Source organism: Centroberyx gerrardi, chromosome 13 (assembly GCF_048128805.1).
Source record: "Centroberyx gerrardi isolate f3 chromosome 13, fCenGer3.hap1.cur.20231027, whole genome shotgun sequence".
Lineage (NCBI taxonomy): Eukaryota > Metazoa > Chordata > Actinopteri > Beryciformes > Berycidae > Centroberyx > Centroberyx gerrardi.
In genome coordinates this window covers 22,258,016-22,282,614 of record NC_136009.1, presented here as the reverse complement: position 1 = coordinate 22,282,614, position 24,599 = coordinate 22,258,016, and the positions used below count along the sequence as shown (strand labels likewise).

At 41.8% G+C, this 24,599-nt stretch overlaps 2 protein-coding genes across 3 annotated transcripts in view; one reads left to right on the top strand and one right to left on the bottom strand.

Moving 5' to 3' along the window:
- The window catches only part of LOC139924068 (netrin-G1-like), a 45,576-nt gene extending 34,000 nt beyond the window's left edge, over nucleotides 1-11,576 (top strand). Inside the window, exons 3-6 of the mRNA XM_071914994.2 lie at nucleotides 829-1,001; nucleotides 4,213-4,239; nucleotides 5,291-5,335; nucleotides 11,338-11,576. Coding sequence (XP_071771095.1) covers nucleotides 829-1,001; nucleotides 4,213-4,239; nucleotides 5,291-5,335; nucleotides 11,338-11,576 — 484 coding nt within the window. The remainder of the gene's footprint in view (nucleotides 1-828; nucleotides 1,002-4,212; nucleotides 4,240-5,290; nucleotides 5,336-11,337) is intronic.
- Nucleotides 11,577-20,577: 9,001 nt separating this feature from the next.
- Nucleotides 20,578-24,599, bottom strand: part of LOC139924026 (guanine nucleotide exchange factor VAV3-like) — a 43,939-nt gene continuing 39,917 nt past the window's right edge. For both annotated transcript variants that reach the window (XM_071914945.2, XM_078287637.1), the window contains exon 27: nucleotides 20,578-24,250. In XM_071914945.2, coding sequence (XP_071771046.1) covers nucleotides 24,209-24,250 — 42 coding nt within the window. In that variant the 3' untranslated portion in view covers nucleotides 20,578-24,208. The remainder of the gene's footprint in view (nucleotides 24,251-24,599) is intronic.

Here is a 24,599-nt window from a genome sequence, read left to right as displayed (position 1 = left end):
TATGAAACCGCTATATCTCATGTGACAACAAACAGCCTATACAGTTTCTGATAGAGCTCTTCACCGAGAGTAAACACACCCTTCAGTAAAGTGAAATAGGTTATATTCCCCCCCAACATACAAAGTACTCTCTGTCCATCCAGGGTTTTAAACCTTTACAAATGTGAGACTCAAACTGTTACCAAACCTTTATTTTTCCACAAGCCAGGAGAAACCAGCATGCTTTCTTCATGTGGTCAAAAGGGGGAGGGTTCGGTTGACTGTCGAAAGCCTCCAGCCCTTCTCCTCTCTCCTGTCAGGAGCATCTGTCAGGTCTGCCACAGTTCTCTGTCTAATAAACCAGCACCGCCGACCAGTAGGGTTTCCTGCCTGCAGGTTTCCTTGCCACATATCACAGTAACTTTGAAGAGAAAGAAAGAAAAGAGGAAAGAAAGAGAGATTTCTGAGGCTGTCTGGCTTCTCTTCAAACTATCAACTCTATCAGATCCCTGTTTTGTGCTCAATTAGCGAATCTTACAGAGCGCCTTTCATTTAGCTCTCAGAGTGGCAAAAGTGACCTTATTCGCTTCGCTGTTCTCTCCATGGGGGCAGCGACAAATGAGGCCTTGTTTTTTTAAAGGAGAGCATAATGAAGCTTTGTGGAGGCACGATCCAAGTCAGATAACCCACCAGGATTTCAATTTACCCCTGTCAAAAAATTTGAAAGGCACAAATAAACGCCACAGCAAGGGCAGACTTTGTGCATTCCCTCCTGAAGTTATTGATTGAATGGGTTCATACTGATGCCTATTCACGTCTCCTGCTTTTGTTGTTATCATTCTGTCTCAGGTGCAAGTGCAACCTGCATGCCAACAGCTGTGTGTTTGACAAGGGGAAGCTGGGCTGCGAGTGTGAGCACAACACCACAGGACCAGACTGCGGCCGCTGTAAGAGGCACTACCATGGAAGGGCCTGGAGTGTGGGCTCCTACCTCCCCATCCCCAAAGGAACAGCAAATATATGTAAGTATCTAAATACTGTAGATACACACTGGCCATTTGGGTGCTTGCAGGGTGCAACTAACTCACTAGTGACATCACCAGCCTGGTAGCAATACAATGTTATTAATTCCTACCATTTTACAATCCGTTTACAGCAGAGACAGCCAAATAGGTAAATGTCAACATGGCTAATATGACGAAAATACAAAGCACATTTGTTTTGGGGTTTTTTTTACATTTTTTTTATTTGTAAATTTGTTTAAGGTAATGTGGTTTGGATGGGAATCTAAATGTAATGGCTCTAGCATGTCATTTTTATCATAATTAATTTTTATTGGGTTTTTTTGTTTTGTTTTATTTTTGTTCTTGTTTTTTTTTTTGGGGGGGGGGGGGGTGTTAGGGTTAGGGAGAGTGGTGCATGTGTGAGCATTAAGTTGTACATGTTCTTACTGTCTAACAAGACTTTGACAATCATCATTAGCAATATATGTATCCACTACTTGCATGTATGTTTTTGTGTCTTTGTGGTGACTTTGCACCACTGGTCGGTCATGCCGTATTTCATTCCTTCAGTATTAAATCACTGTGAATAGCAATCCCATCAATACCTTGTCGTGGAGTTGAGCATTCCTACCCTGACTCCATGACAAGCGTGAACTAATGCTGCCTCTTCACATGGTCTCTCTGAGGCAGAAGGTGCTCTTTTGCATTATCCCCATTCTAATCTTGGAGGGGAGTTGAGTCACATTTATCAAATCCCATGCCTGAGGCAGGGGGCTCATTGCCTCAATAAATCTAATACAGCCACTCAGGGATGAGGTGGTGGACGGCCAGGCTCGGCCAGATGGTGGAAGGCTCACCCTCTGGTCCTCCACTCACACTGATTCAACCCTCAAGTCAGGAACTCTCTTGATAGCAGTCTACTGGGATGGACAGCAGTGTTTCAGTTTGATTGTCTGAATTGAATTCCTGGACACAGGGCTCTGATTAGATGTGTACAGAGATGTGATATTGCTATTGATCCACTGATTTTGTGTGAGTTTTGTGCTTCTTGTTCTTGCTCCTCTCTGGGTTATTTGTTGATGAATGGGAGGATGTATGCAGTCATTTGTATGAGCATGCGTTTTTATGAGTTTGTGGTTGTGTGTGTGTGTGTGTGTGTGTGTGCACAAAACTGTGTGTGTATACATGCATGTGCAATGTGTTTGATTGTGTGTGTGAGTTTGTTTGCGGGAATGTTTGTGAACTCTAAGGAGTTATTGCTGGATTTCCCCCTGCACCTCTCCTGTGTTATGAGTCTCCCTGCAATGTGGTGCTCATTGTCAGATTGACAGGCCGTTATTAAAAAATCCAACACTTGGCCGCATCTGCACTGAACTGATGAAACCAAGGTCTAGCCATATCAAAAGCAATATTAGCACTTGTTTGGCAGTGGCATAAAATGCAATAATGTTGCATACAGCAGTGACGTAACAATATTGGTCCCCCAGGTGTTGAGTGAACACACTTTTGTCTTGAATTATCTTTATTTCTCTCATAAGTAAAGCCCGACCCCATAACATGCCTTTATCCATAATGCGAAGCTCATATTTCCTATGAGGATATTAAACATACAGCCCTCGTATCAAGACAAATATGCTGAACGTGCAAAATGTAATTATGGTTTAATAGCTTTCATCTGTCATCAAGTCTTCCTCTTTAATCATCGGAGTCATTTATCTCACAGGTAGGGACAGGACAAGGTCTATTACATATTCAGATCCTGCACATGCAGATATATGGGGGTACGTGACCCTTCATCTAATAAGTCAAAGCCCAAAATGGAGCCCTGTGTTGCTAGGGGCCATAGCTGTCAGCGGTAGAGCCTGGGTGAGAGTGATTCCATACCAAATCTAAGGTTTCCCTGGAAGAAAAAGGGGGAAAAAATCTGCAAGTTACCTGCAGAGCAGAAGAGAAATCACTTCTAGAATTATGTTGACAGTCCACTTTGCAGGGAGCGTCAAGTCATCTTGTGTTGCAGAGCAGCTTTCCAGGTTAAGAAGGGGTTGGGGCTGAGAGTTTGATAGGACTGTCGAATGTGTTCGGGCTTGAAAGGGCAATATAGTTTGCCCTCCATTTCCCAGGCAGCAAAACTATTGGTTTAGGAATTACAGGTTCCTTTCTGGCAAATGCCCCTTACAGAGGGCTTAAACACTGTGTTTTTCCCTTAGCTGCAGCAGTAGTGCGCACTTGCCAGCAGTTGTTGTGACTGCCCCAAACTGGTGATCAAGTGATGAATAGGGAGCAAACAGAGTGAAACCCCTAATGAAATATAATCACGGACGGATGGTCTCTCATTTGCCTAAAGACAACACAGTGGAGATTGTGAAAAGGATCCGAAATTGCACTAATTGTAGGGCAGGAACCATCGGCTGATGACAGTAACCTCAAACAAGGGGAGAGGTGGATCCACAGCCAGATATTATATATAATCATTGTATTAATTTCAGACAAAGGCCGCATCATTGAGTCAGTTCCAGTTCTCAGATGTTGCCAGGGTCCATGGTTTCTTTTGGTTTATCCAGGTGCCAGACGGGTGAGATTTGGCCAATAGCATGAGTGCTAGATATTTTAGACAATCACAGGGAAATCTTTTAAAGTCTTCGTTTTTTTATTTATTTGTTTGACAAGTCACCTGACACTTTGTAAAATAAACCTTCATGATGTGGTAAACCCCACCCCTCTGGCACTCTAAGTAGATTAAAACAAACACTATGAATTATTTGCAGATACTGTCTGAGCCAGGTCTGTGTCCTAAGATGTTACCGCAAATTACCATTATCTACTTACTGAGAGAAGCATAAACAGATTAAGGAAAACAATTCACACACAGTGTTTATGCCAAACATGAAACCATTGCCATTGAAAGCCTAAAGCTGGGATGAAAACACTGATGAGAAGAAAATTACAGTAGCTCGAGCTTTGATTCTGTTGACATTTTGTCAGTCCCAAACCTGTCATTATCATCAGAGGAAGGCGGGTGTCGGGCCATGCCGTGGTCAACGGAGCCACGACTGCTGCTAATCAGTGGACATGCTGGAGATTTATTGGATAAGTGTTGGTTGGCTTTGAATTATTCAAGGCAAGCAAAAAAAAAATGTTGTTTTGTGCAGTTTCATGACAAATGTTGAAGGGTAAAGATGAGCTCAAGTCCCTGCTTTAATGCTGTGTTGTCTGTGTGCTCTCTTCACAGGTATTCCCAGTAGTCATGGACCAGTGCGTAAGTTCATCAAGCTTTTCAAATTGGCATGCTGGCTAATCCACTTGAATCGGTTTTTTTTCTTTTTTGGTAATGGCATACACTCATTTGATTGATGATATTGACCTTGGTGTGAAAAATACCACTGTGCATTACCATTATTGTTCATCAATATGTTTTCCACACTGCACAAAACATCCATCTGAACGAGGCATTTAATCTAGAATTGAGTCTTAATGTCTTAAGTTTATGAAAGCAAGTCAAAAAATTTGGTGGTGAGGTCATTTTACTTATTTTTAATGCAAATCAGCCTGTTTCAAGAACTGAAATTGAAAATGTCCTTTTTTTAATGGAGTGTTGCAAGATAGTGACACTATCTATCTTGTTTCTATTTATCTTGCACTATATATCTTGCTTCTATTTTCTAGAAAACACCTGAATCAAGTGAAACTGCATCGGAAACAAGTGGAATTATATCATCCCATTGACATTGTTTTAAGAAAAATACGATTTTAAGACTGAATACAAGATTAAATGTCTTGTTAAAATTGACATTTTTTTGCAGTGCATGATGAATAGCAGTTTTACATTGTTGGGCCAGTGTATCTGTTGGCACAAGCACTATCGTGAATGATTTCTCCCTTCCACACCAGAATAGTTGACACAGAGAGATATTTGCCCTAAGCCAGAGAAAAGAAAACCATTTTTTGTGAAGACATGGTGCCCACCATGCATCTTAGACAGATGATATACCCTATGCATGTTGATGCCTGAAGGTGACTCCTCACACTTGATAGCAAAAGCAACGAGCGATATGTACATTTCTCTGCCTTTGTCTTGTGAAAAATACACTCATCCGTGCTGCATGCAGAGTCCTGTACATGAGCTCATTTAGTACTTCAGACACACATGGCAGATTTCACATTTTCTAAAGCAAATCGGCCCAGATGGCATTACGATTATTGGGACAAACAAGAGAATCTATGCATGCTGTCCCTGTGCATTAAATCCATCACAGCATGAACTATATGACGACCCAATGTAATTTATGATCTTTCCCATTTTTACACAGATCGAGCAAATGCTTCATCTCTTGGTGTTGCAAATCGTAACCAAGGTAGGCTTTATAGGCTTTGTAACTTCAAACTTCAGCATGGTAATAACACTACAAAGAAAAATACATTACTTATAGATTGGCAATTTTGAAAAAACAAAAAGGTGTCATGTACAATATGTAAATAGTAGGGTGCAGTGGGGTATTTTTCAAAGCTGTGCCCTGTATACCTTCATTCCCCATGCACACAAACACACTGGCCCTTACAAGGCAGACCTTTGTTGTGTGAATACTGTAGGGAATGGACCACATGCCTCATGATCACCACCTCCACAGCCTGCTAGCCTCTTTGATCATGCCCTCTTTTTAATTACCCAGAATGCTCTCTGGGGATGCACCCTTTCTGCCATGTTCACAGGAAAAAAAAAAAAAAAGGGAAGGGGAGAAGGAGAGGGAAGGAGAGAAGAGGCTCCAGGGGGGTTTATGTAGATTGATCTCCAGCTATCTCCAGCTAATCCTCAGGCCCAGATATCCTGTGTAGTGAGTGTTGAGTCGCGTCTGCGCCACTGCTCTCACAGCCAGAAGAGAGAAATTAAAAGCGGACTTTTAGGATTTCCAGGATCAAGGGAGGGTGTGAGGGAATCTTCACTGGCTCCTTCCCTTTTCTCTCCCTGCAGAGCTGAGAACGTGACGCACCTATGAAAATATTCCCATGTTTTCTGCAGTCAGAGGTGGAAAGTAACCACTTACAAATATTCTAGTTAGTGTACTTGAGCAAATTACAAAAATAACACTGAATATTTTTAAAAATCTGCATTTCTACTTCAACTTGAATTATGTTTTAAAGTAATAAACCTCAGCATTTTCATATACATAAATGTTTGTTTTACTACTCTCTATCAGATTGATATAACACAATAGTGATTCAACAAGGGCAGCAACTAACGATTATTTTTTTTCATTATTGATTAATCTATCCTTTTTTTTAAGTCATCAATTAATGATTTAGTCTATAAAAGTCAAAAATAATAACAAATGCCCATCACAAGTTACCACAGCCCAAAGTGATTCTTAAAATTGCTTCTTCTAAAATGTATTCTTTCTTTCGATCGGCAGCCTCAAAAACCCCAAAGTATTCATTTTATAATGATATGAAATGAAAAAAAGCAGCAAATCTTAGCATTTGTGAAGCTGAAACCAGCAAATTTTGGTGTTTTTACTTGATAAATGAATAAAACCATTAATCAATTATCAAAATTCTAATCGATTAATTTTCTGTCAGTCGACTAATCGATTAATCGACTAATCTTTTCAGCACTAGATTCAACCTGTGGCCAGTTCATGAAAGCTGTTCTAAACGTCTGGTGTCTGGTAGCTCTTTCCTGGGAAAAATCCACTGGAGCGCAGGAGGTGATGTGTTTTACGTTTCCAGCAGCAGAAACAGCAGTTTGTTAGGAATAAACAGAAGAAGAACTGGGCAGTTAGCATGAGCAGCGATAGCCACCGTGGCTGAACAGACAAAGAAGAGAGCTGTAGCCACCTAGAGAAACTCAAACTCCATCAACAGAAAATTCAAGGAAAAACACGTCACAGTACTGGAGACACTGTTTGATTGACAGGTGATCTCCGGGAAGTGCAGTGCAAATGATCACTTGCCAGGAAAGACGTTGCCAAAATAAAATAAAAAATAAAAAAATCTGAATCTCGCAGATTACCACTTTAAGTAGTAATAATTAATAATGACTAATGGGTGATTATTTTAACTACTTCTACTTAGTTAAGTCAGTTTAATTTATATCGTTAGAGTCATGACTTTACCTCCCATATTAGATACTATTGTTTTGTGGATATGAGCTGAACACAAACCATCCCCAAAACTTGCTTGGCTGGTACTAGACCATCAAAATTAATGATCCATTCTTTTTTGAAGCAAGCATTTAGGAATATGCACAAATCCTATTGACTCAAAGTGACTAATTTTTTGTGAACTACTGTTTAATTTTCTAGCTAAGTACTCCTCTTCTGACTTGATGAGCATTAACTAAAGTGACAGCATTTCAACTTGAGTAAAATAGTTCAGGCTTCTTTCCACCTCTGGATGCAGAACTGTATCACTGCCGCTGTCAAGTGCTACTATGCAGCTGACAGTTTGTATTGAACTTATGAGCCTGCAGTCGTGACTAATGGGGAAGCCTTCATGCTAATGTGATAACAGGAGGCATGGCTGAACTTGGGTTTCAGCTCACCCTGACATCATAGCAAAAGATATTGATCAAATGTAATTGAAGCAACACTATTCATATAATTAGCAGATCCTGTATCTGAAAACTGTCTCCAGTTATAGTTAATTGCACTGGTGAATCTATAAGGCCTTTTAAATATATTAAATTATTATTTATTAATTATGATGATTTTTTTAATGGTTTCCTGTGTGTAATTAAATGGTGATACAGGGTCTCCGTTGTAAAAAAAGATCATTGATCTTGATGGGTCTCTCTCTCTCTCTCTCTCTCTCTCTCTCTCTCTCTCTCTCTCTCTCTCTCTCTCCCCCTCTAATAACCCCCTTTACAGGCTTCACATTCCATAGTGGTACCATGACTGTAACAAAACTCACTGATTCCTGTTATATCAGATCAGTTGATATGAATTGTTATATTTAAGGAGTTGGCTATCCAATACATTTTAGTTCTACCACATAAGATCGAGATCTTCCACAAAAGTGGAGTGACAGGGGCTACAGTCCAGGACATTGATTTGTAACTTTCATCCTGATATCATGCTGTGAGATGCCATATCTCAGAAATTTCAGTCACAGAGTATCTGAGGACATCAGTTCACGGAGACGAGAGGATTAGAGAACTGCATGGGCATGTTTAGGACATAAACAGACTGCCAGATCTTTTCTCAAAAGCCACAACAGAAGAGATTGTATGTTTACCTTTATTTGTTCTCAGTATTATGGTAGAAAATGTGCATTAATTGACATAATTATACAATTGGCAGTCTATTTGAGGTAAGGTAAGGTATGGTGTGTGGTGTGCTGTGGTGAGATAAGACAAGACAAGACAATATGGCATTTCACTTGGATCCCAGGCATTTCAATCACGCAAATAGCAATATGAAATTTAATCCAATTCTGTGTCCTTCCTATCTGCCACAACTGTGCTGTTTTGAATTTTCTCCACGTTGTTTCGTGCAACACCATGGCCCAAGAATGGATCTGTCAGAACAGTTACCCCTCTAAAATGTCACACATCTGACAGAGGTGTGAGGTGCACATATGTCTCTGAGAGAGTGTGCTGGTCCTTAGCCAGCAGTTGAATTGCAGCGTTCTCACTTGCTGCCAGCTCAGGTCCGAACGCTGGTGATGTCAGACAGGTCAGCTTTGTCATCGCAACACGTCAACCCTGCTCTGCGTGTAACATTGTACTGTAGAAAATCTTTCACGAAAGAATGATATTATGGTTATATCACGTCTATCTATCTATCTATCTATCTATCTACATATCTATATACATACATGCACTTTAGCCTGTTTCAAAAGTACGTATACATAAATACATTATTAATGCTCACTGTGTTATTAAATATTTTTGCTGTTTCCATGTACACTTTCAGACATGGCTGGAAATTTGACCATTGTGTGACTTTAGTTAAAAATGACTAAAGGTAAAAGTAAATCTATCATATGATATGATCTATGATATATAGGATATATTTAGGCATCCATAGATCATATGCATGTATATATGTATATGATACATACATACAGTATAAGCATATCTATTTAAGCAATATGGCCATACATATTGCTTAAATACATATATACTGTATCTATCTATTTATCTATTTAAGCAATATTATAATACATTCATGCTTTCTTGAAGGATTTGAAGGACCAACTGCTACCTTACACTATTTCACACATAACAAATCTCCATGTGAGGCTCCATGTAAGATCTTTTGCCAGTGACACAGAACAATTGGCTTCATTTGACACTGCAATATTAAAAAGTCAAAACAGCAGGGCCTGTGGCTCAAAGACACCAAGGACTTGAGCTTGCGTATAAAGCACTTTAATTGGGCTACAGATGCTTCCAGAAAGACAGTGGCCCTGGGGGTCTTCTGGAGGACACTGAGCACACAGATAATCCTCCAGCCACAGGCAACAAAGTTAACTTGTAGATTAGACAATGGAGATTCAGTCAATCTGTTGAGAAGTTTCGCACAAGAGCCAGAATTAGACCCATGGAAAATTTAGCAGGACTGGTGGAATATGCACATCTTTGAATAGGGTAGTCTTAAAGGAAAAATCCTTGCATATCTGGGTCTGTTTTCTTATAGTTTGCTGGTGTCTTTTTCTTATTCCTGTGTATAAATGGCCAAACGCAGAGGACGTGATGTCATATTTCCAGCGCAGCTACAATAGGGTTTGATGGCAGAACATTTTCAACTATACTGCATATAAAACATCAGCAGTAAATGTCAGATTTTGATGTCAGCTCCTCAGAATCAAAGAGCGAGGGCTTCTTTCTAGACTCACCATTGTGCGCCAACGTTCAACAATCACACAGGGAGAAATTCATCGTAGAAGAGGAAGAGAGACCAATTTTCCAGTCAGCGTGACTGACTGGAAAATCTCTTGCTCTCTTGCTCTTATTATGCTATTGCTACATGTATAATAACCGTTATAACAGTTGAACGCAACAAGTTCATGCCCCTTCTCTGGGGGTTGTTGAAAGGCATTCTGGGAAATGTAGGAATACACTGACTGAAGCAGACGTAGACGAGGCAGGTTGAAGAAAAGTGGGTTTACCAAAAAAGTAAATTATAACACTTCATCACAAAATAACCCCTGGAATGCACTGAACATTACAGATTGATGATACATAACAATATAAGGGAGCAGATTTTTCCTTTAAACGACATTACAGTAGAGGTGTGGTGTGTGCGTGTTTGTGTGTGTGTGTGTGTGTGTGTGTGTGTGTGCGTGCATGAATTGTGGGGTGGGGGTGTTATCAAGTTAAATGCAATGCCAATGCCTTTTTAATCAGTTTTGGCACAGGCAATGATTATTTGTTGAGTTTATTCTGACGCATGAGCCACATTACAGAGAACCAAAAATTTGATTACTATTTACGCAGGAAGGGATATCCAATTATACTGAAATCTCTTGGCAAATATTACCTCTTCCTGGATTTCACCTCTGCAAGCAGAGAGGCTTCCTAGGATAATTGAGTCGTGAGTTTTTGTCGAGAAATGTGAATATTAGCTTATGTAGTCCTAATCAGTCTATATCAAAACAAAGCAATGGGCAGTCGGCATTGCAACAGTGCAGCCCTGTATATCACATCCTTTCATTCAAACAGTCTTACATTGTTTTCTGTAAGGTTAACTGCAGAGAAGAAAATAACCTGCTAAAGCCTATTTGCATATCAAAGGCAGTAGTGGTGTGGGGGAGCCAGGTAGGAGGTTAATAAACAGAGGATGCACATGTACACCCTATTCTCTCCCGTTTCTATTCTTTGAGTGCCATTGTGCCATAGGAAGGCAAAAATTCAGTTCTGCTATTCTACAGAGGGGTTGCGTCAGTCCAACAATACTCTGGCATCCCCCGATTCACTCATTATTAATTTCACCTCATCGCTGCCATGGTTTATTTGCTCTTTTGTTTCGGCAGGATTATTTGCTCCGAGGTCCCTGCGGTGCTCCTAAAAATATCCGTGGAACGTCTTACTGTGGTCACTGTCATAAACAATCATTCACACACCCATGCAAAGGTTTTTCAAAGGCTGTGGGCTGCATTCCAGTATTCATACAGTACGTGCCCTCCTTATCTGTCTCCTCTTCCTCGCCACGCTCCTCCACAAAAGTCCTTGGCTTCACCCTTGCTGATGTGTCAGCTGTGTTTTTAGGATATAGAGCGATGCAGACAGGACAAGAAGCGGCAGCTTGTGCCCCGTGAACCTGCCTGTTGATGTTCTCTGCCTCGCTATCACTGCCTGATCTATTAATCACCCCTTCCTGTCTCCCCCCCCCCCGCCCTTTTTGCTTGATCTTCGCAGCTCGGGTGTGCGACAACGCGATGCTGCGCTGTCAGAACGGCGGCACGTGCCACCACCATCAGCGGTGCCATTGTTCCCCGGGCTTCACGGGCGTCCTGTGCGAGAGAGCTCGGTGCCAGGGCCCCGGGGAGTGTGATGACCAATTGTCTGGACAGGCCTCCCTCCATCATCCCCCCGTCGGCCCCCAACACGTTCTCCCGCTCCTAGTGCTCCCTCTATTGATTGTTTCCCTCTGCTGAGAGACCTAACCAGCCGACCATCCTCACAGACAGTCCGCCAAAACCCTAAGACCACACATGTTGAGAATGAACTCTCAACCTTAAAGACATGCGGGACAAGGGACACGTGGACAGTGCGCTCAGCATACAATATAAGCGACTCTTTTGTATATCCAAGGCCACACTTATGGGGGACAGACAGCATTATAAGTGCAATATGGTGTGCACAGATATGGTATACTGAAGGAAATAGATGGATTTATGAGTGAGGCTAAATCCTAGCCTTGTGAATTCACTGCTGTCTTATAATCTCACACTGGAAACAGTTGGAGCCCTCGCTTTATGATTATGACAATGGCAAATACTTGATGTTCATTGAAGGCAGACTGGAGACTCCGCCCAGATAGAGCTACCCACATTCTGAGAGCAAACTGTACAAAACTAAAACACATGATTTCTGAATATCATCTGGCATTATTAAAAAAAAAAAAAAAAAAAAAAAAAAAAAAAAAGTGGACATCTTAAAACATCTCGCCTCACTGCCTCCTTCCTTACTTGTTACCTTGTTCCCCCTCCTTCCCCCCTTTCTCCCTTTCCTTCACTCTTCCCTCTCCCTCACTTTCTCCTCCCTGTGCTTTGGTGACTCTGGTGATTTTAGTTTGCTGAAGGGTGTCTATTGTTTTGCCAAATGCTGCACACGTGTTAATATCGAGCCCCTTGACAAGTACCTTTCTAGTATTTCTGTTTGGAGGCTTTGTAGTCATGCTTGAGCTCACCTGTATGGAAAAAAAAAGATGTAACATACTGTAACTGTATTTAATTTTTGTACAAAACAGATATTTTCATGACTACGCAAAACAAAAAAGATGTATTACTTGTTTTCTATTGCTGCCGACCTGTCCTGGACGTGGACTATCAATACATAAGGACTTTGGTTTTATTATTTCTCTGCTTTTGTGGCACATGGTTCTCTTCATTTGAGAGCTGCTGTCAAAGAATATGTTTACATACACACTTAAATACAATACAGTTCCACCAAAGGGAAAAAAAACATGTCTTTGTCTTGTTGTTGAACAGTAGTAATTTTATTAAGGAGAAACATGACATTTCAAACAAGACTCTGTGTATTCAGTGAAACAATGTATTGTTTGTAGATAGGTACAACCAGGGTGGGAAATTAACCCCAGCCAAATGCTATTACATTTTGGCTGTGGCTGGTAATTTACTGTACTTTACCAATTTCTTTGGCAGGTACTGTAACCAACCATTTTTTGCAGGTCCTACTCTATGGTAAAATTATAACTGGCTGGTAAAATATTGAAAGTATCTGGTGAATCTTTGAATTTTCCAGCCATAGTGGCTTGTAGACAATAAAGGTTGTTTCCTGCCCTGGGTATAACCCAATGACAAGAATTGAATGGTTTTTTTTGAAAGCTATCAAGGACAATCCTTGGCCTATTCATTAAAGTAACAGTTGCTGGTAACAATACATTAGTCAACAGACACCTTCCTGGACAGATGGCTAAGGTTGTTTTTCCGATGTATTGTATCCCATCCTTCTTGTGATCATAAAACTTGGGAGACTCTGGGGAATCTCAAATCGAAATCCCATCAGCTTTATGTAAATTTAACAACAGACACGGAAAAGGAGATTGCACGGCTGTTGCAGAGGTTGTCCAGCTCGAATCCATAATCGGATCTAATCCTTGAATCAAATGGGAAGAGGGGCGGGTTTGCTGAGCTGGTACAGTTGAAAGCCTGCGTCCTGCTGTGGGAGCCTCCATGAAGCGGCGTGTTCCGGAAATGAGCTTTAATTCATCGAGGGTCAATGAATAGAAATGAAGTCGCTTCCCACTGGGTGACATATTGAGCGCCGGGACCAATTTCATTTGAGAGATTAATTTTCCTCCTGAGGTTGAAGTGAAACACCTAATTGTGTTAGAGTCTACTGTAAGTGCCTCTCATTAAATGACACTGTCCATGAAAAGAACAGAGAATGCCTTTTTTGACAGAGACTCGTGTCTTTTGCTGAGACCAGCTTTTGAGACCTAATTTGAGATTCGTCCAAAACGGGGAAGTAAATAGACTGTCAGTTAACGGAAGAGGAATGGATGTTATTTACGAAGCAACAAATGATTTTTAATAAGAATAACAAAAGCTCATGCTCAGCACAGATCTGTGTCCTGTTAGAGGGAAGCAGGAAGCGATTATGTGTCAGACGGTCAATTGACACCAATTAGAAAATGAATCAGCACCACCAGTGAAACCTTGGTGAATTGTCATTTTCAAGCACAGCGTAGGATGTGAATAATGTTGACCCATAACCATGTTTCCACCTTCCCAAATGAGAATATCATGTCTATTCAGCATCACAGTTGTATCGCCTTCCATGATTTAATAGTTTTGCTCAAGGTTTCACCTCCTAAACTGGCTCTGCAGAATGTGGAGTGGCACACTTGAGACTGTTTGTGGTGACACTTCCAGGAAGAGAAGTTTTAGAGGAGTGTTTAAGGGCCAATGTGTGTGTGTGGAAGACAATTACGTTTATGACATGTTAGTGCAATAAAATTGGTGTTTTATGAGACCGGTTCCTGGCTTTTGGCTGAATTTGGCCATTAGAGCAAAAAAAGTTTTAAGGTTACATCTAAGTCTCGTACACTTAAAATACAGATTATGCCCTAAAGGTTGATGAACAACAGCATGGGGACCATCGCTCTCTGCCTCAAGAGCAGGTGCAAGACATTGCCGACATCGACATCCTCAGCCACAGAAGGAAAATGAGCACCATAATTCCTCTGCATAGCCTGCTTACTTGGGGGTACAGGCATAGGAATATGTAATGTAACTTTCTCTCTCCCCGCTCCAGATTTAGTGACGGGGGAAGTAAAGGTGGCAGCCTCAGCATGCACATTTTTATTGAGCATATGCATGGATATGGATTCATGTATTTTAAAACCATCTTAAATGGTTGGGAAAACGCTGACATCTGAGCTGACATATGTCTGCAGCAGAACATTGTATGATAATGACCTTTGGGTGCAATTGTGGAGGCGCGCATGAGGCGGTGTTATATTTTGAATGGCTACACTTCAGTGCAAAAAAAAAAAAAAGGAAAAGACCTGGGGATTTTTGTTCGCTAGTTATGTTTCCCACTGTTCCAAGTCACAGCGATGCCTTGTCCTTCCTCCTTTCACTTGTAAGACTCGGGAGAGGGTATTAGGCGGACATTTTTAGACACGAGCAGTCCTTGTGTTCTGCCACTGTCAGCACTGGTGGCACCAACAGAAAGTTACATAACGTAAGACGAGGGGTATTCAGTATCTGGGAAAGAAGAGGCTCAGCAACAAGACTGGAACACTCAGCTTATTAGCAATACAATATCCATATTCAGCTCACCAATGACACTCTCTGAAGCCCAACATGAGCACTCAAAACAAAATAGTGTTGCTCGGGGACAGAAGACTAAACTTTTCTGTCATTCAACATTGTAAATAATACTATTGCAGTGAATCTATGATGAGCTTCGCTATAGAATCCCCAGCTTCACATTTCCTTTCCGAACCATCTGAATATTAATGGTGTTTAGGCTAAAAATGGGGACGCAAAGCCTGGTTCATACTTCTTCCCCCGGCTGTTTTCTAAATCAAGGGTTATAAAAAGTACAGCAGCTATCTGAATCGTGGATTTCAGTAACATTTATAATGTACGCACAGATTTACAGCTGAACATCTAAGCAAGAGGTTGCAGGTCGTCTTGTTTTTTCACAGGTTTAGCTCAGCGTTTGAAACAATAAGTTGTCCTTGACCCGTTACTGAGCAAGCTGCAGCTGCTGGCTCCACTGTCACCGTAACAAAGGAAATAAAACTACAAGGCCTGCTTCCATATGGAGCGTTACAGTCTCAACAAACACCTTCTCTTCTTTTTAGCAGCACTATCCTGATAGAGCGAACGCTGCCTGCTGCCTGACAATGGAAGTTACTTTATTTATTTATTTGTCAGTTTGTTTGTTCGTGTTGTTCGGAAAGTTTTGTTCCAAGAGATATCTGCCGTTTGAAAAAAGTGACACCTACTCTTGCAAAATAATTGCAAGCACAAAATTAAAACAAATGATGCACTTAAAATGATGACACTTTTACAGACTGAACTGTTTTGGAGATTTTGAATACCAAATTTAAGGTGATGATTGTTTTTTTTCTCCAAAATGCATGTATTACATTTTGGAATAGCAGTCTCTGTCTACATTTTTGTCAGCTCTCTCAACAGTAACTGTAGTTTGTGTAATATTTTCCACCATATGAAGCTGAATTACAGTAAGCAGCATTTAAATTCCCTCTGTGTCTTACTGTGCATTTCAGCCTCACGTACAACAGCTGACTACTGGGGCCTCACATTCTGTTTTTGATTTCTTCCCTTGTGAGATAGCTACGGCTAAAATTACAAAGGTGTGGATATGTGATTAAGATGTTCCACTGGGACAAATCAATAAATACAGGGCAGGTTATTTCACCCTCTGTAACAATGCAACCACCTTTATTAATAGAAGCAGAGCGCAGCTATCAAGCCCTATGTACAGTATGAAATTCTGGAATAAAAATTGAAAACATAATGGAAAATAATGGTAAAGGTGATGCTTTTGTACAGAGAAAATCTAATTAGTGTACAAGAAGCAGCAAAAGAGGTTACCAGGAAGTACATATGAATATACCACACACACACACACACACAGATACACGAACAAGTACATGAAGTGCAACTCACATGGTTTTACGTGCACAACGCATATACACATGCAGGCACAAACACACACACATACCATCAAAAACAGGTGCGCACACACACACACACACACAGCACTTGCACACACACACCCACACTCGTCAACATCTATAGGAATTTCTGTTCTCTCCGTCCTAATCAATCTTGCACCTCCGGCAGTGGAAATCGTATCGACTCCATTTCGGTGGCAACACATCAAGAATGGCACTTATGGAGGGGTGGGACCAGCATGCCATCTGTGGCTTTATCAAACTCCCATTCACATGCCTGACATCGCAAGGACAGCTGGTGGGTGGCTCGCTGGCTTGGCGCGCAGGGCGAGAGTACACTAGAATCAATAGACAGAACAAAGGGGAAGTTAAGCTGCCTCTGCTGGAACATAATGGAAATACTTTTCTTTCCACGGCTCTCTCCGAGTTCTTGGAACCGCCTGATCGGAAAGCAAGGTTTCTAACAGTACATAGGTTCAAGGAAGATGTGAAAGACACTGCTGTCGAGATTATAAATTGCAGGCCAACTTCTGATCTTTTGAAACATCCTTATCTTGCTGATGACTCATACTGCAAACTTCCTTTTTGATTATTACATGTGATGGAGTGCAATATCATATGTGAAACTGTAAAAGGATTTCTAAAATAATCTATGCTATTGCTATCATAATTAACAGTCTAAAACATGTCTGCTGTACTTGCAAAAAAGAGCACCATTTCACTCAACAGATATAAACATGGGAATATGAATCCGTTATAGCTTGACACTTCTTGAGTGGACAGTCTAGGTTCTGGTGCTAAAAGGCAGCTATAAAAAAAAATCTGCCTTCCTGTCACGTCCCGAAACCAATCTGATGTCCCTTCATTTCAATACAATCTAGGGCAGCAATCGGCTCTTCGGCTACAGATGGTAATCCCTTCCCCTCCTATTCAGTGTCGCACACGATCACAGCTCTTGTCTATTTTTCTCAATGCCAAATCCAGCACTTCTGGCCTTCAGTGCCACACCTAAATTGCAAATCAGCCCCGGCTGGGATTGGCACCGCAAACCCCCGACACCCTGTTGAAGAAATTATTTATGTATCACACCGACGGCGTCCATAAATAAAAGATACCATTCACAGTCTGTGCCAGTGTTCCTGGAGCTTGGAAGAAAACCGTTTATCCTCATTTTTAACATGTGCTTGGAAGAGGGGGGGGGGGAGGAGGGGCAGGGCTGGTGGTCCCTGGGCTTCATATCATACAAACAATGCTGAATAGACAAACAAAAACAACATAGGATGCGTGAAAAATTGCCACCCATTCCAAAGCACACTGCACACTTGTAGTGCCGTTTGTTGCTCTGCATTATGTTAAAAATCAAACCTGGGCCAAAGAGTATTTACAAATACTTTTAACCTACATAAGTGCCAGATGGGTTGGGTTTGCCCCATAGAACCAAACAATGAGTGTCTGAAAAGTTACACAATCACAGGAATGTATTTACAGAAATGCAGCTCGATTTAGTTTCAAATTCAGGTAATTCGTAATTAGTATTTTTATTCAGTAAAAGGACAAGGGGAGGGGGACCACCAATAATGCACAAAGGAAAAGCTACAAGTTGCATATATAAGCTATAAGATCATACCTTGAAATGGTGAATAGGGCTATACAAAATATGAACACATTTTGCAACTGTTAGCTTGAATGAATAGTTTCTTTTTTGCAGTAGAAGTGGTTGCTCTTCACTTATTTTTCTAGTATTTTCTTGGGAACTCTTTGCCTCTCTCCACAGCCGTCATGGTTGTACTTATGTTAAGTTAGTATCATATTCTGTCTTTGACAACTTACCTGACACTATCTGAGTTATAAACCCTCCCAATCCGACTTCAAGCAGGAAACATTTGCAATTAGTATTTGGCTTAGGTTTGTTACAAATCAATGCTGATTATGGCACAGGTTAGTCCTAGAACGAAGAGGTGGAACAAAGACGCAGTTAGGTAAATAAAGGAAGAAACAGACACACAGACAGATAGAGAGACAGACGGACTGAGACAAAGGGAGAGGACGTTTAGAGACAGAAAACAGGCACACAAAAACAAAGAGATTAAAGTTACAGTGGAGAGAAATAAAGGGGAGAGAAGACAGAAGCCTTCATCACAAAAGCAAGCCATGAAACAATGGTCCCCTGATGGACAGACACAGCAGTAAACATGAACACCCCTGTTTGGCAGGCCTGGAGGAACGGATGGAGAGAGAAAGAAAGAGAGAGAGAGACAGAGAGAGAGCGAGAGAGAGAGAAGGAGAGGGAGGGTGAGGGAGAGACGGAGGCCCTGCCAAAGCGGCCCCCATGACGAGCAGCGCCACCTCGTTAAACCTGTCCCCGGGAGTCACAGGCAGATGCTCTGCTTTTCTATGATAATGGCCGACCTGCTAAGCAGCTAGCAGCGTCACGCTCCTTTGAACAACTATTGACCTCAAAGCTGTCACTCGGTTTCATGCCAGCGCCGGTTCTAACTCGCCACACTCAGAAGGGGCTTGTTGCGCGATAAGTTTTGATGTGGACCTAGATGTATTAATATTGCTTGTTATTACACATTGTGCAAACTGCCTTTGTGCTGATATGGTCTTAAGTTTACTCGAGCACCCATGCGCTCGGCTGTGCTGCGTGTGGGCATCAGATTGAGTGGCTTATAGATTCGTGATGACCAATTATGTTTTAAGACCTTTGAAATCGTGCACCTCGGCCTGTGCAAATTGCCGTTAAGGATATGAAAGTGTTCCCCATTAATGCACATTTATTCACAATTCTACATTTAGCAGACCAACCGCTGTTAAGGCATCAAAGCACAGTCAGCGCGTGGAGGCATGAGTCAAGAGGAAGTAGCTGGGGTGAGGGAGGGATAGAGAAGGAAAAGAGAGAGATAGACGGAGGAGGAGAGTGCAGCGGTTCTCTGAGGATTAGCTCATTTAGACTGCTTTGATCTGTGAGATCTTAATTGCTGGATAGCACTGATAGAGTCCTCACGGAGTCTTAGCAACACCATGCAGGCGAGCCGAGAGGAGGGTGGCCGTCTCCTTACCTCCTCCTCTTCCTCATTCCTTCTTTCTCCAGATGAACCCGTTTTCAATCCCTGGACGTTAGTGTCTAATTGCATTTCTGGCAATAGTTCTGCAGCGTCATTACACAGAAAAACTACTTCACTATTGCATTTACTTTTTGGATATTTACTTTTTGTAGAAAAAGTGAAGGCACTAGAGTGAAACCTTAGCTACATAGTTAAATAAGAAGGGACTTCTGCACAGTCTGATCAATGGCAGTTTCATTTATTGGCCGAGCTTTTGGTCAAGTCAACCTTTTGTAGGGGCAAATACTGATTTTATGGCATCATGTCACTGTGACCAAAACTATAGTATACATCAGCGGTCTGTTTCAGTGGGTTTTGAGGCAGAATTGGATATGTTTTTGCTATATTCGTCTCGTCTTCTCCAGCAAGGCAGCTTTTCATGTAGCATGTCTGAATACAGAAAAACTGAAAAGCTGTAGTTTCACCATTTTGTAAGGGGGCTTGATGGTCACAAGTCAGCAGTTGAATATAAATCTCACAGATAAAGTCTTTCGGAGAGTCAAGCCCTTTTGAGAGGAACTGAGAGCTCACCGTATTTGAGGCCAGCTTCAGCTTTTGCTAAATCCCTGTTTAACCCCCATATAGAGATCCAGAGGGGCTGACTGGCAAAGACCAGGGGTTAAGGAGATCATTCAGACAGATGAAGATGATGCATGGTGTCCTTCTCTCTCTGTGTCTCTCTGCCTTTTCTCTCTCTCTCTCTCAGACACGCACACACAAACACACACCATCCTCTCTTTCTCCCTGCACTTTATCTACTTCATGCAACCTTGTTCACCCTTATTCTCTCTCTCTCTCTCTCTCTCCCCCTCTCTCTCTCTGGCTGCTGTCCAACTTCACTGTCGTCGCCTTTCATCTCTTTGGCTAAGAAAGGAACAGGCAGATTAAGGAGAGGAAGAGTATTAGGGGAACCATTCTTTCTGCTTCCTCGTGACGGGAGGGTTACTGTTAGCGCAGCAGAGCCCTCCCTCTGCTGAGTTTGGCCATTAGAGAGGCTCCGGAGCAGTGGGGGAAAAGTAAGCCTGAGGGAGCGTTTACACTACAAGAATACTGATATCTCGAGGCCCTTGTGTTTAAATGCAATCTTCTATTCGACAATACGTTCCTGTTGAATCTGATGTTGCGGAATCCATGAAGTACAAATGGCAAATAATTTAATGAAAGTGTATAAAACAGTAGAAAAAACACATGAGCTGCAAAACAGATCGCAGATAGCATGAATGTGTATTGTAGAGGATAAGTTAAGAAGACAATCTCTGCAGGAAAATATGCCCAGAACCAGTATAAACGACATGGTTAGACATAATTGGGTAAAATCGAGCTGCATACTAACAGTCCAAAGGGCTAACTTACATTGCTTTAATCGTATCTGTCCCTTCTCTTGCTCAAATGACATTAATGTAGGCTACAGAGAGCAGAATTTGCAAATAGTTGAGAAATGTGACTCGGTGTGACTCAGTGTCAAGATTGGAAACACATACCTAAAGGTACGTAGAGGTATCCGTGTGTATGGCTTAAGGGGATAGACTGGCTTGATTTTTTTTAATTGAAGAGTTTGTGTTCCAAAAGACTATATCCATTTCAAAAATATATAAATTAAAAAATCACTACTGGGAAGTAATGAAGTACCTGAAGTTCAACTTTCAAAATTACTTAATTATAAAGGATCCACACTGTAAAAGTGTCATTTTGTCAACCAAGGATTTAATTGAAGTGCCATTTGGTTTCACATTGTGCTTTACTTTAATCAAATGGTGGATATCTCATTTTGGAACGAAACTCTTCAATTTTAGTTGGCTATTATTCTTCCGCAGACACTTGTCACATGTTTTAAAAAAGATCTATACGTTTGTCCTTTAGCTTTCCTTTCGTGGCTTGTTAGCATTTTTAGCATTCCTCATTGAAACCACGGGACCCAGCTAGCTGCAGCCTGAGGCTAGTTTTGCTCCTTGGTTTCAGTGAGCAATGAATTCCCACAATAGAGGGCTTTCAGTTGACACAACACATCCTCTGGCAGCCATAGTGTTGATCCTCAGCTCTTGGGCAACAGTGGCTGTGAACGGCTGATTGCGCTTCTAAACATACAACTTGGCCGCCTCACCAGAATTGAATAGACATGGTTGATTTCTGTGCCGTTTTTCATCACTATTACATCTGATAGATTTTGTGTTTAGATAATGTCAGCTCACACTTGCCAACCTTGAGAGTCAAGAAATAGAGAGATTTTCAAAACCAAAGTGGGTGTGTAGGGGTTCTCCCCAAGAAACTTTTAAGATTCAGAGAACTCATTTCCTGTATTCTCGTGACTTTTTATGTATAAAATAATAATTAAAAAAATGTTTTGTACAGATCTGCCTTTTTCTAGCATGCCCATGATGCCGGGCTGTGTCTGATGCAGTGCCATCACCTTCTTACTGCTTATCTGTTTCTTTGTGGTGACAGACATCATTTCCTTTCAACCCCCATGCTCCACACAGAAATCAACTCGACAAACTTTGCAGAAGGCAAACCCTTTCCTCTAAAACTTCAAGGAGAAAGGTCAGTTCATTCTATCAAGATGACTGAAAGTTGCAGCTATATGCGTATTTCTTTTTCTTCAAACTCTCCATTTCTTTTTCGTGGTTTGGCTCTATCCACTGCTGAACTGATAACGCAACCACAGAGACTACATTTTTAGTGGAACATATTTTGTTGAGCATTCAGAAACAGCAGTGATGGTATAGGTCTAGATTTTTGAAAGATTCAGATTTTGAAAGTTGATCAAAATATGGGAGCAATTAAAATGGCACCAGGGAAGAACACCAGGAGATGGGCATGAAAATTTGGAATCTCCTGCTAGCTAATGATCACCATCTTGTTCTAAACACATCTGATTTGCACACTAGCTAACATATCTAGTAGAAGCTAGTGTAGTGGCTGGTAGATGTATGTTACCATTAATATTGGCTGTTTTGTTAAATTAGCCTGCTGGTTATTTAGCTAGCTAACAATGCCAAAACCAGCTGTTTGTTCAGGTTAACTGAGCTGAATCTTCTCAAACTACAATTCGTAGCGCTTTGGAGTAGTCTAGGACCAGAGGGGCAAGGGCTAAAGACAAGATGTGTCCTGTGTCACAGTAACCCAAATTTAGAAATAAATATTCCTACCTTAAACTACATGACCTATATCCATACAACAACAACCTTTTTCAGGTGTCTCTCTATTTATAGCCTGGTTGTTGTATGTAGCCATTATTTATGCACAGCCAATTCTCCATTGCACCTCCATGATGGTGTCAGACATGGTTGCGAGTTGTGCAGCTGCAAAGCCTCTATTCCTGCAATGTGACAACTGTCTGTGGTGAGAAAAAGTAGACTATGAAAATTCAAAAAGAAAATTCAAAAAGAGTATTCCTTTAAACATTGATGTCACACACATGGTCAGTGGGGTGTTCGCGTTTGAAGGGGAAATAGCATCGCTTAACGCCCTTGTGCTACCTTGCACTACAGTGAACAGCTATTACATCACCCTTGAATCATTCATTCTGAAACCAAAAAGAGTTGAGGTAAACACAAAATCCATGGAATGTAAAAGGGCTCTCTGGTTTCCACTGTGAATGATCAAAAAATGAGGGAGCACACAGTGGAAGAATAAACCCCAATTAACCACTCCTCCACGTGCACGCACACACACACACACACACACACACACACACTTTTCTTTATCTGGATGATTCCTTTTGTGCATTTATTTTCTCTTTTATGACTTCACGTCTGAAGCCAAACTGGGCATCTTTTTTTTTTTCAGTGCCATTAAACAGAAAAACACCTGGAAGCATTATCCAAGTGTGTGTTCCTCCCTCCTTCTTTTGATGATTCACCAAAGAGAGTAATTCATATTCATTAACACTGCATACGCATCAAAGATGAATGCCACATCAATCCTTCGCACTGTGGTGCCACAAGCTTTTCAGCCTTGCCTAAAAGGGTGTCAGAACACTCTTCAGCATTGGATATCAGAATGTTGTTTTGAAATGACAAATATCAGAAGAGTCTATTAGACAGAAAGTCAACACAAAAGCCTGTGAACAGCCACTGACAGACATACTGTAACATAATGTATAGTGTTCCAACAATAGGTGAAGCTCCTGTATTTCAATTTCGTGATGTACCTGGGGTGTGCCCCGCCAGCAGGATCTGTGTTCCAGTTGGCTGTCGCAACATGTAGGCGGGAAGGCAACTCTCATGCCAGCCAATGGAGTCATCAATAATAAGACAAGGTGAGCGGGGCTTGTTTGGTTTAAGGTCAGTGTTCAGGTCAGGAGGGGTGGGGCAGAGAAACCACTTTGCAACTGAACTTCTCCTCCAGTCGCTCCTTGGCGCTGGGGATGGCTGGGCAAACAGAATAGATGCTCTTGAAATATTCATGTACCCATCGGGCCGGGCCTGGCTGAGACACCAGTGGGGGGGAGTGGGATGTCTGGGCCCGAGCAGAGATCCAGGCGGAAGGGGGGTTATCTGGGCACAGCTCATGCACTCCCCAGTGGGCTGCAGGGGCAGAGAGGGCCGCAGAGAGGCAAGATATGGAGTGACGCTCCTGGAATCTGTGATTTGACATATGCTCTGTGTGAGAGTCTGTCAGAGGGCAGCAGAGGGGTTGAGGGCGCCGCCGCTTCCTCCTGACTGCGAGTCTCCGGGTTTTATCAAAGTGGTGTGAATTGCAGGGCACAGAGAGTGGCAGAGTGAGTCACGGTGCTCACTGGAGATGGTCCGCTTTGAATGTGGAGGTTCATCCAACAAGCTCAGTCCTCCTCTTCCACATAGGTAGAGGGGAACCAGCCCACCTGAGAACCAGCAGAGCAGAATACAATTCAGTCAGCTGCACTGAATGCACAAATTATTAGACAGTATTAGGTGAAACCAGGAGAAGAAAAAAAAGTATTGATTTCACCTATTAAAGTGGTGATACACTGGCTAATTTTGGAATGGCAAAGTTCCCGGCAGCACACAACAAAGCAGTAGAGGTTAGACCATTTTGTGTCCCGTCTTGTGTAACTATAGGACACGACAGCACAGCATAGGACAGTGCCCAACTCCGAACTTCAATCCTCAGGACCCAGAATCTGCTGGTTTTCATTCCAGCCGTCTAATTGGGACTGATTTAGACCTGGGACACCGGGTGAATGCAATGAA